General features: G+C 39.2%; 2 protein-coding genes across 3 annotated transcripts; one reads left to right on the top strand and one right to left on the bottom strand.

Moving 5' to 3' along the window:
• Positions 1–367: 367 nt before the first annotated feature.
• azi2 (5-azacytidine induced 2) lies at positions 368–11,229 on the bottom strand. 2 transcript variants are annotated; one of them, XM_084943302.1, is made up of 8 exons: positions 11,070–11,229; positions 9,356–9,610; positions 8,528–8,644; positions 8,169–8,274; positions 6,684–6,817; positions 6,271–6,335; positions 5,029–5,153; positions 368–2,511 (listed from the first exon to the last, which is right to left on the bottom strand). In XM_084943302.1, the coding sequence occupies exons 2-8, from the start codon at positions 9,587–9,589 to the stop codon at positions 2,069–2,071; spliced, it is 1,224 nt and encodes a 407-aa protein (XP_084799428.1). In that variant the 5' UTR covers positions 9,590–9,610; positions 11,070–11,229; the 3' UTR covers positions 368–2,068. The 2 variants fall into 2 exon arrangements, with proteins under 2 accessions (XP_084799428.1, XP_084799429.1); XM_084943303.1 differs by having other exon boundaries at positions 8,175–8,274.
• Positions 11,230–13,546: 2,317 nt separating this feature from the next.
• LOC146377322 (uncharacterized) lies at positions 13,547–17,501 on the top strand. Its single transcript, XM_084944776.1, has 4 exons — positions 13,547–13,808; positions 14,984–15,060; positions 15,678–15,772; positions 16,834–17,501. Exons 1-4 carry the CDS (start codon positions 13,792–13,794, stop codon positions 16,978–16,980), a joined length of 336 nt encoding a protein of 111 aa, XP_084800902.1. The 5' UTR covers positions 13,547–13,791; the 3' UTR covers positions 16,981–17,501.
• The last annotated feature ends 675 nt before the right edge of the window (positions 17,502–18,176 follow it).

The following is an 18,176-nucleotide window of genomic DNA, read 5'->3' as shown; positions in this document are numbered from 1 at the left end:
TTAAATAAGCTACAAAATTACAAATTATAAAATTACAAACATTAGCATGTTTAACATGACAATAGGCTGGAATTAAGGTTGATAGTGTAAAATTCTATTATTTTTTAAAACATTTTTCCCCCTCTACAATTTTGTTTGAAATTGTGAATCAGGATTTAAAATGTAAGATAATTTAGGAAAAACAAAACTTTTTTTAACATGGATTTGTCAATTCATCATTTAGGCTTTGTGGTAAAGAGAAGGGCTTGCTGTCCCCTTTGCAGATATTTAGCTTTAAAAAAATGATTTAATCATCGTGGCTTTGTGTTCAGTTTTAATAAACCACATAACGTCATGCTTGAAGTGAAAACAGCGCAACCTCACGGTGTTGATTCCTTTCATTCATTTATTCGATCATATTTACAAACAGCCGGAAGTGCAGTAAATCTAAAATATAATCCATATCTACTGTACATTGCATTTTGGTTTGCAAATTGTTTACAGAAGTATGAAACTACTGCTGTAAAATAACATTTCTTAGAAATTAAGAACAAAAGACCACAATCATGATACAGATAAGAAAAAACTAAAACAAAGAAACTTACCCATGGGCCTTTGTGCACCTATTTGTTAAGTCACATCTCATATTTAATCAGGTTATTATATTATTGTGTTGCCCCCAGCACAGGTAGCTCTTAGACATATCAGGCATCTTGGGGGAGAAAAAGCAAAAGCTAAGTTTTGGAGTGTATAACCATGTTTGGCAGAGTACTGAAGCCCACCATATACATTTATACAGATATGCACATTTTTCTCTCAGTTTCTTCTGTTTATTTGGTCTAAAATTCTTCAGTGCCCTTAGTTTATACTTTTTCACTACTGGGAGACCAGAGAGAGACTACCCTCAGTCCTAAACAGCAGGATTAACAATCAGCACAGTGCATAGTTCACATTTTCTAATGTTCAAAATGATGTGCCTAGTGTATGCGGCGCATTCCGCGAGTCCTTCAAAATAAATGGCGTGCTAAGAAACCAGCAATTCACAGCCTTACATCTACATGTCACTTCAGAGGTGAAAAAAGAAAGCAACACAATAGATGGTGTTGTCAGATACCAGACAGACTTGAGTTGTGAAGGTTATGAGAAATCATTGAACCTTCTCTGCCACCTATGATTGGTCATAGTTAAGAAAGCATTAGATTAAGATTTTATATGTTTAGAAATTTCTAAGTAGGCAAATTCCAAAAGAAACAAAAAAAGGAAAGGAGGATTCAGTAAGCATGGGTAGATTACTTTGATATTAATCCACTTCAGTAAAAAGAAAACTTAATTAGCATTTCAAATTTGGAGCCAAAACCTGTAATTATCCTACAGTCAGTGTATGTATGTCTGTCTTCACCGTACAAAAACAAACACATCAACTCCTCCTACCAACACATCTCCTTCACATGACCATTAGACAAACATGGAACTACATACCTTCTGTAATTTACAGTGATCAAATGTAAAAAGACTTGCATTGGAGGAAGTACAGTTATACAAATTCTAGCACTATGCTGTGGCTCCAGTGATCAACAGCCACAGTTTATGGTGGAAGAGGCCCTATGATGAGATACAGATACAGGCACACTGTTGGATGTGAATATACACACACACATGCACGCACGCGCATGTGCTCACACACAAATTAAACTGCTTGTATGCATACTTGCACACAGTTATGCATGCGCATACAAGGACACAAACATGGACAAACTATTCTGTTGAGGATTTCTCATCAACTTTTTCTCTGCAAAGTCAGAAATGTTCACCGATGCGGTGAGCAGAGATGGCAGATTAATGAGTTTAAAGTCTTTACCTCAGAAAAAAAGAAAAAGGCCTCATCTGGCCTCGTTTAGTTCCCACAACCAGGAGGTCCAGTCTCATCCGCCCCACAAAAGTGGTCTTATCACATTAAGGCAGGTAAGGTGGTAGCTATGTGGCAGGGTTGGAGAGTTTATTCATTGTTCCATTTGTTTACGTTCCATCAAATTTCTACCATTTATTTATCTTCCAATAAATTATTAATCATCTGTTCTCCCACTGTAACTTAATAAGGCTTGGCCCAATCTGTATGGGGAGGGCTCCTGGGGCTGCAGTTACCCATTGAGGACGAGGAGTTGGACGCAGCGGAGTGTCCCTCCCAGAACATGGCGTCACTGGGTTTTGGGGGACTGGGGAAGGACCGTGAACTGTCATCCAGAGAGGCCTGGTTCAGGGGAGGTGGGGGCAGTACAACGGAGCAGGCGTCGCTCCCAACCAGACCCTCTCCCGAACAACTCTGGGGGGGCCATGGGCCGTTGTACCAGCAGTCCTCCCTCAGACTATCTGGCAGCAGGGTGCCTGACGGGCAGCCGGTGGGGGGGCAGGGGCGGCCAGAGCATGAGGGCAGTGGGGGGGCACTGGGGGGACGAGGCACTGATGGCCGAGGAACTGGGGGGTGGTTGTTCTTTTCCACGTCGTCCAGACACTGGACGGGAACTGTTGAGGCAGCTGCAGGAAGAGAGGAGGGTGAGTGCAAGAAAAAAAAGGATGAGGAAAAACGAGGGTAAAAGACAATCAAACGTTAGATGTGGTTGCACAAAACTGCATTTTTCTAGTGAGACCTGCACAGACAATCACTGCATGGACTGTGGCAATGTCCGTAAAACAAGCACAAATATTAGAGGCAATTGTTCAATTACCTTTTCTATCATTTTGGTGATACTTCAGTAACAAATTTCACTGTTGATTTAGTGACAACTACTAGCTTTCAGTCATCACTGCCAAGTACTGAAATCCTTACATAATGAATAAACAAATGCTGCCTGCCTTCACATTAGACATGTTTATGCGATATGTCACTGAGACCAATGGTTCTTAGTATTTAGAATGGTGAGCCTTTCATGACGTTGTAAATATTAAATAAAGATTGATCAATCTGACAGATCTTAAGTGGTGATTTTTGGCTGAATGCTATAACTTTGCAAAACCCTGCATGACTCCGAGATGGTTTATTTTAGTAAATCTGGAAACTTTAAAAAAAAAATAAAAATTTTTATTGCACTTATTAGCAGTGTTTTACTAGACAGTAAAGGTGTTTGTTTTAATGAATTTCTCTAGCAAATAAAAATAGCGTGTTTTCTGTCATTTTAACTAAATGATGTCGGCAGCACAAATGAAATGCTCTTTCCTCACCCAGCTAAACACGTCTTTCTTTTATTTAGCACTGAGATAACAACTCTGTATATCTTTTTTTTTTTTTTTTTAAACAAGTGGATTAAACTTTGGTTTCTAAAGCGGTTAAAAAAAAAAAATCTAAGCTCTGATCTCTAACTGTATAATAGACCTCAGTGTAAAAACAGAACCGGAGTAAAAATCGCACCCTGTGCAGCGGGCGGCGAGTTCCACAATGAAACCTTTGCACCATGTAAAAGTCACCGCTTGGGAATCAGTAAATAACAAAAGCAATAATTAGATTTTGTCCTCGAGAACAAAACCTAATCAGACCTGAACGCACAAACACATTTTCTTTCATTTCATACAAAGCGTATCCTTACACAAATCACATGTCCTAATCTCACACAAATCACATGTCCTAATCTCACACAGACACATCATTGCTTTGCTTTCAAATCATCATCTTGAGCAAATAATAAAGTTTAAATGAGAGTATCTGCTCCTGCTTTTTTTTTTTTCCATACCTCTCTCCATCCACACATCTATCCATCCATCCCTCCCTGCTATGCTTCCATGAGATGGTCTCCTGAGTCTAGGATTTGAATAAAAGTGATTCCAAAGGAGGAACATTAGAAGAATACAGATACACAGTATGACTGAATAAATACATAGCACACCCCCCTCCTCCCTCTGCCCCGCTCCATTTCTTTTGCCGCTCCTGCTTTCCTCATTTCACTCCATCTGCTTCATCTAAGTTACAGGATTACCCTCTTATTCAGTGGAATAAATAGGGCAAGATTTATTTTCTTGCCATATTTCGTTCTAATTTTCACCTCCTGGTCTCCTCTTCTGACACTCCGAGGGAATCGACAACAGAGGTAATCCCTCCTAGGGTAGCATACATCATCACAGAGGGAGGGGAATGGAAGGATAGACCATTTCATGATGTCCTTTATCAAAGTGTTGGAGGACTTTGATAATATCCACAGTCTTATCACACTCTTATACAAACTGCAAAAAGAAGCAGGAGGAGAAAACTTCTTGGGAGGGGGAAAAAAACACTCCCGTTACTGAACAGAAGCAGTTCATTAGTTTCCCTGTTGTAATTACTTCAAGTACTCATTAACAGTGTTAGATCAGCTAAATGTGTTTGTCTCTCTATTAATTAACTCTGTAGTTACATCTACATACAATTGTTGCAATTTGTTTTCTTAATCTTTCATCATTTGTCCTTGCTTCTTTAATAAGTTGCAAGCTTTTTTCAGGGGCTTGGGTAAGAACTGCATGTGTGTGCAGATGTGACGTACAACAACAACGTAGGGTTTGAGTTTTTCTTTTTAAGAGCCCTCTATGGGAGGTGGACTCTGCTTTGCTAATATAATGGCATGGGGAAAAGAATGAAAAACACACTGAGGTTAAATCAGATGTAAAGCAGATCAAATGCAAAAGCTTAAATAAAATATATAAATATTGGGAAAAAATGAAATATGATAAGAACAGGATAAACATTCAAGAAAATGTCAAATAAAACAAACAAAAATATTACCTGGTTTCTAAAGGGAATGATATAAATGTCAATTATTTTTAGGGTAAAGACATGAAGAGACTGAATACATTTTGTATGGTTGCTTTTAGGAGGTTCATTTAGGTGGTGACCTACACAACAATGCTTTAATGCTATAAAGGAGACTCCTCACTGTACAGGAGCTGAGGTGGTGTGAAAAGGACGCAGTGGAGCACAGTTGATTATCACACGCACTAAAACAAACATTAAGCATGGGATGATTTGTATTCAGACACCAACTGTGGCGCAATCCTGAGCTCACTCACATTTCTGCAGATGTGCCTCACCTTGTCGCGTCTCACTGATCAGTGGCCTGAGTTTCCTAATCAGGCCTGTTTGGTGCTTCAGCTCTGAATGGAGACGGCCGACCTCAGAACACAGAGCTTTGTATGTCTGCTGCATGCTCTTCTCCCTACACAATAAACAAAGCATTTCACTTAAATGCAAGTTTCCTCAAAGCTGGTGTTAGAAACACCCAACTGTCAGACAGGATCTTGTGGTAAATATCATGAGCAGCTATAGAGTACGCTCAGGAAAAGGAAATATTTTAGAAGAATCTTATTCTGAAGTCAAATTCACCTGTTCAATGAAATTTCACAATGCCAAAATGCCACCCATCATGTCAATTTTAATCAAAATTAGTGGATTAAATGTACATATAAGATTAATCTATTAAATAAATTATAGACATACCAAGGTGATCATGTGCTTCTTTGCTGACACAATTAATATCAGTGACTACTGTCAGACAATACTTAAGAGGAAAAACAACAACAAAACTGCTTCAGACAGTACTGGTCGATTTGATGCTTAATCAGCCAATAACATTATCTGCATTACAAACAAGAAGAAAAAATAAATAAAAACAGTGATGTATTTAAGGATGGCAACACCTACAAAACACTCTTTTAAAGATGCAAAATGTATCAGCACTTGTTTGAGTCCTAACACCCACCTCACACAGCAAAAAACATGAACAGAAAGCCTATGGTGGAAAAACAGGTTTTTGTGGTGCTTAAAATAATTAAAAAGGTAGACAAATTATAACATTTTATTTCTTAATAAATGTTAATAAATAAATTTCATACAGATGTTATGCATGTCAAAATTCTGGTCTTAAATTTGACTTGTGTTGAGCACCCAAGTTTAGGGTCTAACTCTTCATATACTTTTGAGGTTACCAACACATCATGCATGCAGTCTATGATGAGCAGATTTATAACGCTGCACCCTCCTCTAGTGGCCACACAGGACAAGTACAATTGAAACTGTGGCCATACAGAGCACTGCATTCACAAGCTTTAGCTTTCAAAGCAAAGACATAAAAATGGTATATTCTGTAGTTTCGTGTAAACAGTGTTCCTACCTGATTCTCTGTAGTTTCATCAGGGCGGATCATTTAAAACTGATTTTTTTGCATAAGACTGTGCTTTAGGCAAGACTTCCCATCTATTTACAGTTGCTTCGTAACTACAGGTTACAGAAATTATGGTTGGGCACTTTTTAATGATATTCATAAAACACTATACCTTGCATTATACTTTGCATCACAGGTCTGGTCCAAGTCTGGTCCGTTAAGGCCATGCGGCTCCCCCTAAAACAGAGTTAAGTTATGCAAAACAGAGAGTGGAGGTGCAGTCTCTTGGTTGTTTCTGACAACCCTCTCCCAAAAAAACCCCAAACAAATCTGCATCCTCCACTCCACAACAACTCACACTTATGCCCGTCTGTCTTTTAAGAGTTCATCTCCCAACTGTTAAAGATGTAGCATACCCACCCTGGCTTCGTTTTCACTACTGTGTTTCCCAGTGTCACCCTGTCTCTCTCTGCCCTAACACCTCTACCGATTTCTCCTCCTTTTGTTATGCGACAAGAGCGTCTCTCATCTCAAGCCCCCCCTCTATCCTGTTCTCTGAAACTCCTTCTTCCCTGTTTCACTCACCGCACTTCTCTCTAGTAGCCGATTGTTCTCCAGTGTCACCCTCTCCAGCTCTTCCTGCAGTTTGTGGATCTTTAGCTCAGTGTTGATCCTTTCCACCTGCCAGGAGTCCTGAGAGCTGTTCAGGCTCTTCATCACTGTGGACAAGCATGCAGAAAAACAGATGGAATTTGTGTTACAAATGGTACAAAAGGCATAATTAATTAAAGACACTGACTTTTACACTTTTACCAACAAAATATTTCAACATCAGTTTAATCATAGAGCAACATTTTCCATTTACATTTTCATAGAAAAGCCTAACGGAAATATTTTAGAAAAACCTGATTCTGAAGTCGATGAATTAGGTAGTATGGAAGTAAAGGAGAATGGCACATGAGTCAAAATACTCGAGCCTGTCCTGTATTTAAATTGTACTTGAATCAACATATATGTTATATATAACCACAAAAAAGCCAAATGTACTTAAGAGTATTGCAACATAAAAATGTTATCATATCATATAAATCAGGTTGCTGGATTTTTCCCCCTACTGACTATATGACACTATTTATTCTTCCAGTACTGTATTAGATAAAAGTGTTGAAATAAATGTAATTGTTACTCTGTTACTAATCACATTCTGGATGTCAAGGGGTCCTCTCAGCTCTAGGAGGATGTAAGTGTACCCTTTGGGATATTACAATTAGTTCTCGTTATTTGAAAATGATACGATTTTGCTGGTTTTGTCAGACCTTCAACATTGCCTGCAATGGTTTTCAGTGTGAAGTGGGTAGGATAAGAGGCTACCAAAACAACTGGTGTTTGAGTAAAGAATCTGAGAACCGTGCCATGTTCATGACTGAGCATAAAATGGATTGACAGAAGGGCTGGTGCTGTGTCAGATGTAATGCAGGGGATGCTGGAATATGAATGACTGTTAACGCGCTTTAATGGCCGCAAGCTTCCGTTACGGAATAAGAGGAGTTACTTTCCTCTGAAGGGTGGCTGGTTAAGCAGGTGAGACATCCAGATCGAGAACAGACTGGAGTATCTGCAACTCTACTCCAAACAGGTGCCAGCTGAGATTTTTCAAACTTCTCATCAGGTTGTTGCTTGGAGGTATAATGGGCACACCCAACTAGTAGGTGATCCCAAGGTAGACCAAGAGCTCATAGAAGAGATTATATAGCTTCTATGGTCTGAAAACATGTGGGAGAGAGGGACGTCTGAACTAGCTCAAATACTCCACTGCTACCGTGGCTTAACTCATGAAAATAGATGGATGGAGATATTTTAAAGAGTAGATTATTACTTCGATTGCCCGACATAGCTAATTATCAAACAATTTCAGTCCTTGAATTTAATATAATTAAAATTCAGGAACAGGATTCTTTTCCTTGTATTTCATCCAAATCTCATGTGCTGTAAATGTCCACTATCTGATTCATCAGAGGACAGAACCATTTCCACTGAACAGTTCAGAGACAGCAGGCCTGTGTACTCTACCTGTACCTTGGCTGGTGTCCATTTCTGTCCTCAGCTGAAGCAGCTCCACCTCTTTGGTGTGAAGCTGCTCCATCAGAATCCTTTCTCTCTCACTCGTCTCCCTTTTCTGACAGAGGAAAAAAAACCAAAAAAAACCCAAAACAGACAGTGAGCCAAAGAGCATGAAGGTAGAGTCAGTGTATTTAAAACAATGTTTCAAACTCTTACTTTTGCAGTCCCAGGTGGGCAAAAAAAACCAAACTCTCTTTATTATCCTTATACTTGAAAATAAGCTACTGTCAGGTTTGGAACACATCAAGCCTTTAAGCTTGGCTGCACTGTTAGTTTATGAGATGTTCAGATTAATCAGTAAAACGCACCAGTTTGTTAAGCTCCATCTGCAGGTCCTCCTTCTCTATATAGATACCTCGGTAAGCACTGAAGGCCTTGTTCACGTACTGGGGCCCCTCTGATGAATGAGCATCTGGCCTGAAAAGCTACAGTGGTGAAAGAAGAAATAACAGAGAAGAAAGTAGAGGAGAAAAAAAACCTGTTCAATTTAAAATCTTGCGGTAGGAAGTCACTTTCCTCCCACCACATCCTATCTTGATGGACCAAGTGCTGCAGCACATAAAACTAAAACTGACAGATTTTAAACAAACAAGCTCGTGCTCTGCCCACATGTTGTGCCCAACTTTCGCTTCGGTCTGCAATCGGTATTAAGACCTTTGCTGTTCAAATAACTCTCTCTCTCACTATATCCGTTTACTGGATCCTTTGTTCTTAATTCCAATTTCAAGAGCCTTCTTCTCTGCTGAATATGAGCACAGTGTTTGCCAAAGACACACTTCTCCAGACCTCCTTTCTTTTTTAAACAGAGCACATTTATTTCTCATTGTTGGTTTTTTTTTTTCTGTTTTGACAAGAGACCAACAATATTAATGATGCTGACATGCATACACTCCAAGAGGTTTGCAGTGAGGTATTAGTATTTTGTGTTTGTCCATCATTCTGAAGTCGTGCACAATAGAAAAATCATTCATCTTTGTTCATAGGTCACCCTTTGTAAACATTGCTCTCTGGTTGTTTAGACAGCATGATAAGCTCTATGTTCTTAAATTTTGTCTCTCTCTCTCTCTTTTCTATCCCCATCTTCCCTTTGTTCTGCCATCCTCCTACTCTTTCCTAATCTACTCTTCCATCTATACCTTGTCTTCAAGCTGCTTCACTCTCTTCTTCAGCAGGGCATTGTCTCGCTCTGTCTCTCTCAGCCTCTTTTTGATGTCCTCGTATGCCGTGACCAGGGCAAAGTGGGAGGCGACCGATTCGTCACCGGCACACACCGACACAGGACTCTCAGCAGCAGTGGTGTAGGCTGTCTCATGTTTAAGGATGCAAATGTCATCATCCACTGCTGGGGAATCCATACCTACACAGGCCATATTCTGAGGCAGATAGAAGACCTGGGGGATACATGAAGAACTTCTTTAAATATCCTATATTTGTGTGAAGAAACTATATTAGATTTATTATCATATTAACAAATAAATATTTTCTATATTATCCAACAAACAGTCTACACTGTCAAATTGTTCTATTCATTCATAAGGCATTTAATGTCTGTAAGTAGAATTCTCCTAACAGTCAATGGTCTTTTTAAACCACAGTTTCACAAAAGAAGAAAGCCCCGCCAGAGGTTGACATCAGAAAACCCCTAAAGACAACGAGAGGTTTTTAGTATGCAAAATCAGTTTGTTCACATATTGCATGCAATTTTGTGCTGGTGCTTCCTATTACCCTTGGACACTTGATACTGGAATTACATGATTTTGATTTAACACCAGGGATGAATGTACTTGGAAGGTAGGTCCTCTTCAATTACCAACACTGAACAATAAAGAAGGAGTCAGATCTGTAATAGTCTACAAAAGATCTACCCCCCAAAAAATGCAATTTGCAATGTGTGATTTCCATGTACATAACATTGTGTACACTAAGTTCCTGGCCTATGGCTTTGAATGCGAGGCTGAAAAAGAATTTATCAAAAAGAAACTTTAATTCTGCACATTTACAAAGAAATATCTCACACTGACTCGAATGCCTTTGTTAAAGGAAGTGCCAGCAGAGCTGACTTCCAGGAACGATATGAGTGTTTCAGTAAAGCTACTTGACATATCCCCCACACCCTCCTGGATAATTTCTGCTCGGAGTAGCTCGGTTTCAGAGACGGTGCAGCTTCTTGATGATGTCAGCATGCAATGATGCAGCAAACACACAGGAGCCAAGTTTTTATCACTAAAGGCCTAAGCCTTTAGAAAAATAAGTTTAAGCAGAGTTACCGAACAGTTTGATAGACCCGCGGAGATGAATAGAAACGGAGAAATAGAGAGAGAGAAAAAGGAAAACTGCTGACTTTGACGACAGTCGGCATGAAAGCGAAAGCGACCCACAACAAGTACTTAAAAACGAAAGTGGACGTGAATCCAAAACAAGGCAAGAAGAGCGACGTAATCCCGTTAAGACTTCTCCACTTAAAACAGGAAAGCTAACAGCTAAAAAGCTTATCTCAGCTGAAAAAACACAATCTTCCACACGAAGCGACAGCAGCAAACATCTATAATCGTTCTGAAAACAATCAATGAATTTCGCGTGTATACAAAGCTAACGTTACGCCGTTAGCTTCCGCGAACAGTGCTGACAAACACCAAACAACCCTGACGTCCGGTTGTGAAACAGCCTACAATAAGAATAACACAACAATTAAGCAACGGTCTTTAGAGAAACATAAATACATATCGACAGCTACGCGCATCAAAATGATTGATCTATTATGATGATAACGGCTAGCTATGCTTGGCTAACGTCTTCTGGCTAGGTGCAGAAAAAGGAGACGATTATTTTTTATTCTCGACTTCCAGTTACCGTGTTAAACGCTGTCCTCAGTTAGGTATCGACTGACCACATAGGACTGTCATTTAATTTGGAAAAAACAAGAGCTGTTTCAAGGAGAAAACAAAGAGACAAGGCTCGGCACTGGTGCCGTGTCTCGACCGAACTGACAGGTGAGAAAAACAAAAACTTCCGGGAGTCACTCCGCTGCTTAAGTCCTTTCAAAGTAAAAGCACAGTCTTAAAGAGCGTGTGCACTTTCTCACACACTGTTACGATCACAATAGCTCCCATTATCCTTTTCTTAGTATATGCATAGCGCACGCTTCATGAATTCTGCCATAAAAATATATATATTTGCTCCATGTTCTATATTTCCAACCTTGTAGGTTTCTCATATGACTCACCTCCCACCCCCAAATGCTGCAACTCTAAACATATCACATGTCACAGTCGAAGGCAGAAGGTACTTCCTCTCCCCTCCTAAAATCTCCAGCAGCAAATGATGAAGTATTTGCTGCAAGTATCTGAAAAAATGAGATTTAGGGCTTGGTCTAGAGGTGCTTTGCTGCTTCAGGACCTGGGCATCTTGCTGTAATTAATGGAAGCATGAATTCTGTTCTCTACCAGAAAATCCCGAAGAAGAATGTCTGTCCATCAGTTCATGTGCTGATGCTCAAGTACAAATGTATTACGTGTTTAAAAATGTAATAAAAATGTAATGCCACAAACTTGAGTTGTCATATACATCTGTGAGTTTATGTGTACAACAGTATGCACATGTGGTCTGTGCATGTACACACACACTTTAATCTCAAAAATTTGCTGAGATTAAAGTCAGAATTTTTCTCAGAATGCTGACTTTTTCCCCAGAATTCTTTTTTTCTCAGAATTCTGACTTAAATCTCAGAATTCTGAGAAAAAAACTCAGAATTCTGACTTTTTTTTCCAGAATGCTGACTTTTTTTCTCAGAATTCTGACTTTAATCTCAGAATTTTAACCTTTTTCTTAGAATTCTGACTTTTTTCCCGCAGAATTCTGGAAAAGAAGAAAAAAAGACCTGCCCACTTTTTTCCCCCAGTGGCTCTAATCCTCTTCTCTAAAAATCACCCTTTAAAAATGTGGTTTGTATTTGCTCCAGGTACCTTTTGTTGTAATATGCAATATATATAATCTGAAACAGGTAAGTGTCACAGATATGTCAAAAAAGGAAAGAAAGAAATCCGGTAGTGTGTGTATATTTTTCATGGCACTATATTAATAGATAAAGCTAAAACTTGGCACATATTTTTACTTGTGGTCTTTATATTGCTTAAAAATTAGCTCTCTATTTGTGTGTGTGTTTTTGTGTTAAAAGGACAAAATAGTACAGGCACTACTTGTTAAGCTAAAGAATGCTTTAAGAAACAGGCAAGAAAACAAGTAATGCCCTGAACCATGTTTAAAGGTAATAGTGAGCAGGCAATTATTTCACGAGTAGCACGAGTGTTATAGCTAGGGTTGCCGAATCTTTAACTATCAAATAGCACAATGCACAGTCAACTGGGCATAGCGTAAATATGCACTGTTCATCCATACTCTTATAACAAAAATACTGTAAAATGTTGGTTTTCAGTTTAATCAATACCTCATGTAAAACAATAAAACAAATACAGTAAATGATAACAGAAGTCACAAGGGCATTTCCTTTGAAAAATAAGCAAAAAGGAAACAAATACTGTAAATACAGTCTTCATTTACCCAGCTTATTCTACTACGCAGACCAAACAAACGACCTCTTATTTTCACTAATCACGTATTACTCCACACTTGTACGCGTGACAGGCCGTAACTGTATGGAACGCGAAGTACGATTGCGGTCAAATCAGATTTGATTTTTGTAAGAGTGCCATCTGTTGGTCAGAAAGTGACATTGCAGGTAACGGTCACTATACGGGGCATTTAAGGTCGAGTAAAGGACAAACCAATGACGGTGTAGAAATCAGTTTTGCGCATTATACTGTGGTATCCTACGGAGCCCCGCAGGGGACATGGGAGAAAAAAAAAATTAAGACGGACTTTTGCGAGATCTCGCAAAACTAACTCGGGATCTCGCAAAACTTTTGCGAGCTCTCGCAAAACAAACTCGGGATCTCGCAAAACTTTTGCGAGCTCTCGCAAAACAAACTCGGGATCTCGCAAAACTTTTGCGAGATCTCGCAAAACAAACTCGGGATCTCGCAAAAGTTTTAGCCGCATTCTTCGGACGCCGGCTCGAAGCCGACCGGGAGGTCGAGGCATGATGTGCCGGGAAAGCGGTGTTCCTCCCGGCTGTAGTAGGTCGAGACCTCCCGTTAGGTTCGAGCGAGATCTCGCAAAAGTTTTAGCCGCATTCTTCCCGCAAAAGTTTTGCGAGATCCCGAGTTTGTTTTGCGAGATCTCGCAAAACTTTTGCGAGATCCCGAGTTAGTTTTGCGAGATCTCGCAAAACTCCGTCTTAATTTTTTTTTCTCCCATGTCCCCTCCGGGGCTCCGTACAAAAGTTTTGCGAGATCCCGAGTTTGTTTTGCGAGATCCCGAGTTTGTTTTGCGAGAGCTCGCAAAAGTTTTGCGAGATCCCGAGTTTGTTTTGCGAGCCGAGTTAGTTTTGCAAGATCTCGCAAAAGTCCGTCTTAATTTTTTTTTCTCCCATGTCCCCTCCGGGGCTCCGTAGTATCCCTTAGTTGCCACTAGTACGGTGTACACTTGCCTAAATTAGGATTATCTTCCAGTGAGAATGACCAAATATAACGGGTAAGCAAGAAAATCAAATAGTTATAATACTAATAATAAATATTTAATGTTAACAAAAACACAGGTTTGGTTCATTTTTTGTCACAGTACCTAAAACGGATTAGCTGCTAGCGCTAATGTAGCACTTACCATTAGCTTATTGCTCAGCTTCTTGATAACTTTTTGTTAAGTTTTCGTTTGTGACATACATCATGTTTTTTATATGTGGGTGTTTCTTTTAATTATAGTGATATTTACTTCTTTATAAAGTGATGCCTTTACAAGCAGTTAACCTAGTAAAAAGCAATTCCCTAATGCCTAGCAGCCCGTCCTTACTGATGTTTGTATTTTGTCAGTGCAGTTGATGGTAACTTGATGGTAAGTTGATGGTGTAGTCCTGAAGGTATCTTAAATCTTAGTCATTCTCTATAGGTTTAGTGCAGCTAATTAAAAGTTTTACATAGCAAGCCTTAACAGGTTGATATTCATAATCCCTTCACATGATACTTTTAAAGCAGTAGATCTAGTCAGTCTGCATACCGAAAGACTAAGCCAAGCTGATCAAGAGGTTTTAACCTTAAATAGGTCCATAGTAAACATTGAAATTGCTTTATGGAAAGTGAGAGAAGCATTGGTTTTAGCCCTCATGAGTTTTATCTAAAGCTGGTAGCAGTATATGTGTAGGCTGCAATATGGAAACGTGCGTGTTTGATTAAAATATGAATTTGATCAACATATTGTATGGGCAGCTGTGGCTCAGATGGTAGAGCGCACCATCTATCAGTTGGAAAGCTGATTGCTCAATTCCTGATTTCTGTAGCCCACATGCTGAAGTATCCTTGGGCAAGATACTGAACCCCTAGTTACCTCTGATTCATCGATCAGAGTGTGTTTGTGAATATTATAAAGTGCTTAGGCATATATAAAATTGCTGTACGAATGTGTGAGTGATTAGGTGGATGAGACTTGCAGTAGTACTTGAAGTGTTCAACTGAGTAGAAAGGTGCTTTTTAAGTACCAGTCCATTTATTTATTTATTTATTTCTAACTGCTAGTTTGTTTTCATGATTTCTGATGTTGGGCATACTCCACTGTGCATTATCCTATTAACTATTAAGGTGTATATTTTTCTCTGTTCACTGTATCAGCTCAGTTGTATCACAGATGTCCTAAAAGTGCTATGTTATCTTTTGCAGTGTAAGAGAAGCTGCAAAGATCACTGACATGACATGTGAAGAGAAATCTGAGATCTCCATGGCAAAGACACGTCAGTGTAAGCCCAGCAATTGCATATATTAGCAGTATTTTTTACTCGCTTTCAGAAAAACATCCGTTTAGATTTGTTTTTTTGTGATTTGAAGAAGAAAATGTTCTCAAGATTCATTTAACTGTCATAATGCAACACAAGTGCTGTTTGTAACTGCGTCAGTGGTGGTGGTATCATAAATACATCTCACAATTAGAGTTCTCTTTATTACAGGCCACTAGATTGAAATAAAGATTTCTTTGCTGTCCATGAGATCAGGATTTATTTGAGGCTAACACAGTTACATATTTTTTTCTTTGTGGCGTTTGAATGTTATCCCTATTCCTGGGTGGGTTTCCTCACATACTCCAACTTGCTCCCACAGTTCAAAGACTTGTGTGTCAGGTTAATTGATGAGCCTAAATTAGACAGAGATGAATGGCAGATAATATGCTTAAAGTGTACAGAACAGAGAGCATTGCATGATTGTATGATTAAATGTGGCTTGTAGTCTAAAGTGCTCTGAGTGGTCAGTAAGACTAGAAAGACTTCCGAAGTGAAATTGTTAAAAATCAACTAGTTAAAGCATTGTGGGTATTAGTAGTGGTATCTATTATTGAGTATTTGCATCAATGTCATTACAGTGTTGTCAGAAGCTCAGTTACTTATGAGAGACATTGAAGAGATGATGAATTGGTGTGCATCGTTAGACCTCTCCAACCAGAGACAGCAAAGAATGGTATGTTTACAGTGAACCACGTGACTGTGCTGCAGACCACAGTCAGCCCAGAATCAAGTATTTTTATTTGTCAAATCTCAACCATACTCCTTTGAGGGGAACTTACCCGGCTGAGTTTACATAATGTTTGTCTTCTTTGTTTCTAACCCACTGTCTTTCTGTTTTTAAATGGGTTTATTTGTTTAATTAATTTAATCCTGTCTCTATCGTACTTAATGAAGCTGATACTATACTTCTGCTATAACAAGGTCAGAAGTGGTCAGGTTATAAGTTCCCTACAGTTGCATAGCAACCCAGTTAATTTCCCTTCTTAGCTGCAAGAAAAGGATATGCAAAGTAAATCTGAATTGCCATTAATATAAAATATATTTGACACAGACGTTAACCGTTTCAGTCCATTTAGTTTCACTTTAGGCTTAGCCTCTGGACATCTCTTACATTGTCTTCCATCATGAGCATGGATGAACAATGCACTCTAAGCACTGGACCCTCCTGACCTCTTTCCCAAAGTGCCACAGGGGGTGACGGATAAATAAAACTTTTTGCCAGTACCACTGGGCAGAATCAGAAAAAGAATTCTATTTGCTAAACCACAATATCTTTAATGCATGTCGTTCTGATTTAGGAGCTGTTATTTCAGTGAGTAGATTTACAGCAGCCTTGACAGCTGCATCAATTTCATCCGCACGTGTTGCCAGCCTCAGCCCCACCTACAAATGTAACGATTGGCCCAATCGTTTCAGGAAACAAGACGACCAGCGATCCATGAGAGACTGTTCAGTCTCACAAAAATAAAATTTGAGCTCCAGGTTTCTACCTCTAGAACCCAATTAGCAGGAGTGAGGACTCCCTATAAATAATTTTTCTCACAGGACAGATATAATAGTGTGTGTACGCACGCACACACACACTAGAAAACACATAAATGAATGCGCAGCTTCTGTCTATTGCAGCTGTTAACAAAGCACAAAGGATGCACAAATGACCTTGTTATTATTTTATGTGCTGAGGCATAGTGTGCACAGCACAGCCTAGTGTGCATGTTGTTGTTGTTGTGACAGAATCAGCAGGAGTGTCGGGCCAGCATAGAGGAGGACGGAGAGACCTTGGTCATAGAGGGCTTCAGGTTTGAGAGTGCAGCAAGCAGGCAGGAGCTGAAGAGGCTGAGTTCACAGGCTGCTGCAGGAGGATGCCAGGGTGACACGTGACTGACTTCCAACTTTGTGAGTCCATTATGCAGGCTGATCAAGGTCGCATGACTGACAGCGGTAGAGGAAAAAAACCAACATAACACATGTTTACTCTTATATATATCTCTGAAGCCATATATATGATCTAGTATAAAGAATACTTACTATTTTAAGGAAAAGTGTTTCTAAATATTTTCTGTAAGACTATAAATTTCCATTTATTGTTGGTTTTTAAAAAAATATCTTTTATTAGTAGTTTGTCTGCTTGTTGTATTCAACTGTGGTGCATTTAATTATAGTGCTGGACATTTTCCCCGGTATGCAACAACACGCTGTGAATGAGAGCTGAGGGGAGGACATGGTCTGCTCTCTGATTACGTGGAGCTTTTAGGCTGTTCAGTGTCTTTCCTGTTTATACTATAGTGTAGCTTGTGAGTGCTTTTATTATAGTGAAGTTTCATAGCTCACTGTGCTTACTAGTACAGCTGGCTTAACAAAGTACTGTATTATAAATAAAATATTACATTGCCTTTCTTGGACATCTAAGAGTCATATTTTTGTGTGTTTTTAATCCATGGTGAAATTAGTATTTACAAACATTTATGATGAGTTTATAAACTTGTTTTACTACTTTTTGTCTGTAATAATTTAAAATATATATTAACATCATTGTATTCATTTCAAAAGGGAAAGGGCTGTAAAGATAATTGATAAAAATAGGTTATTCACTTGGTTATTCTTAAATATTAGTGTCATCTATGTTTTACCTTACAGTTGCCTTAGTATTCTTGCAGAGGCAAATGAGGTTACAGCTCAGGTCATTATATATTGTTTGACTGTACTGCGTCGGACAAACCAGAGCACAGTGTCCTGCAGAACAATACGCTTCAGCCATTTATTATCTTGTCAAATCCCCTAAAATGTCGAGGGCTTTAGGATTGCAGTCCGGCCTCGTAACTTCTTTCAAAAGAAGCACCATCACTATGCTGACATTGAATTAAACATGAAAATCTGCAGTTTGTCAAATATATTCTGAAGCTGGTGAAACCATTGCTCTGTGCGTGGTCGAGAAGGACTAGAGCAGGGGTGGGCAATCTCAGTCCACGAGGGCCGGTGTCCCTGCAGGTTTTAGATGTGTCCTCGAACCAACACAGCTGATTTAAATGGCTAAATTAGCTCCTCAACATGTCCTGAAGTTCTCCAGAGGCCTGGTA

The sequence above is a fragment of the Perissodus microlepis genome, chromosome 11, assembly GCF_051167445.1.
Source record: "Perissodus microlepis isolate ML-2025 ecotype Zambia chromosome 11, ASM5116744v1, whole genome shotgun sequence".
NCBI classification, from domain to species: Eukaryota; Metazoa; Chordata; class Actinopteri; order Cichliformes; family Cichlidae; genus Perissodus; species Perissodus microlepis.
This window is presented reverse-complemented; position numbering and strand designations above follow the sequence as displayed.

Excerpts from the sequence above, each read along its gene's own strand:
- azi2 (XM_084943302.1), bottom strand. The coding sequence starts at position 9,589 with ATGGCCTGTGTAGGTATGGATTCCCCAGCAGTGGATGATGACATTTGC. Across the intron at positions 5,154-6,270 it reads GATGCAAAGTATAATGCAAG|GGAGAAGAGCATGCAGCAGA; the intron begins GTATAGTGTTTT and ends TTTATTGTGTAG. Across the intron at positions 2,512-5,028 it reads GATCAGTGAGACGCGACAAG|CTGCCTCAACAGTTCCCGTC; the intron begins GTGAGGCACATC and ends CTCTTCCTGCAG.
- LOC146377322 (XM_084944776.1), top strand. Across the intron at positions 15,061-15,677 it reads CATGGCAAAGACACGTCAGT|TGTTGTCAGAAGCTCAGTTA; the intron begins GTAAGCCCAGCA and ends ATGTCATTACAG. Across the intron at positions 15,773-16,833 it reads ACCAGAGACAGCAAAGAATG|AATCAGCAGGAGTGTCGGGC; the intron begins GTATGTTTACAG and ends TTGTTGTGACAG.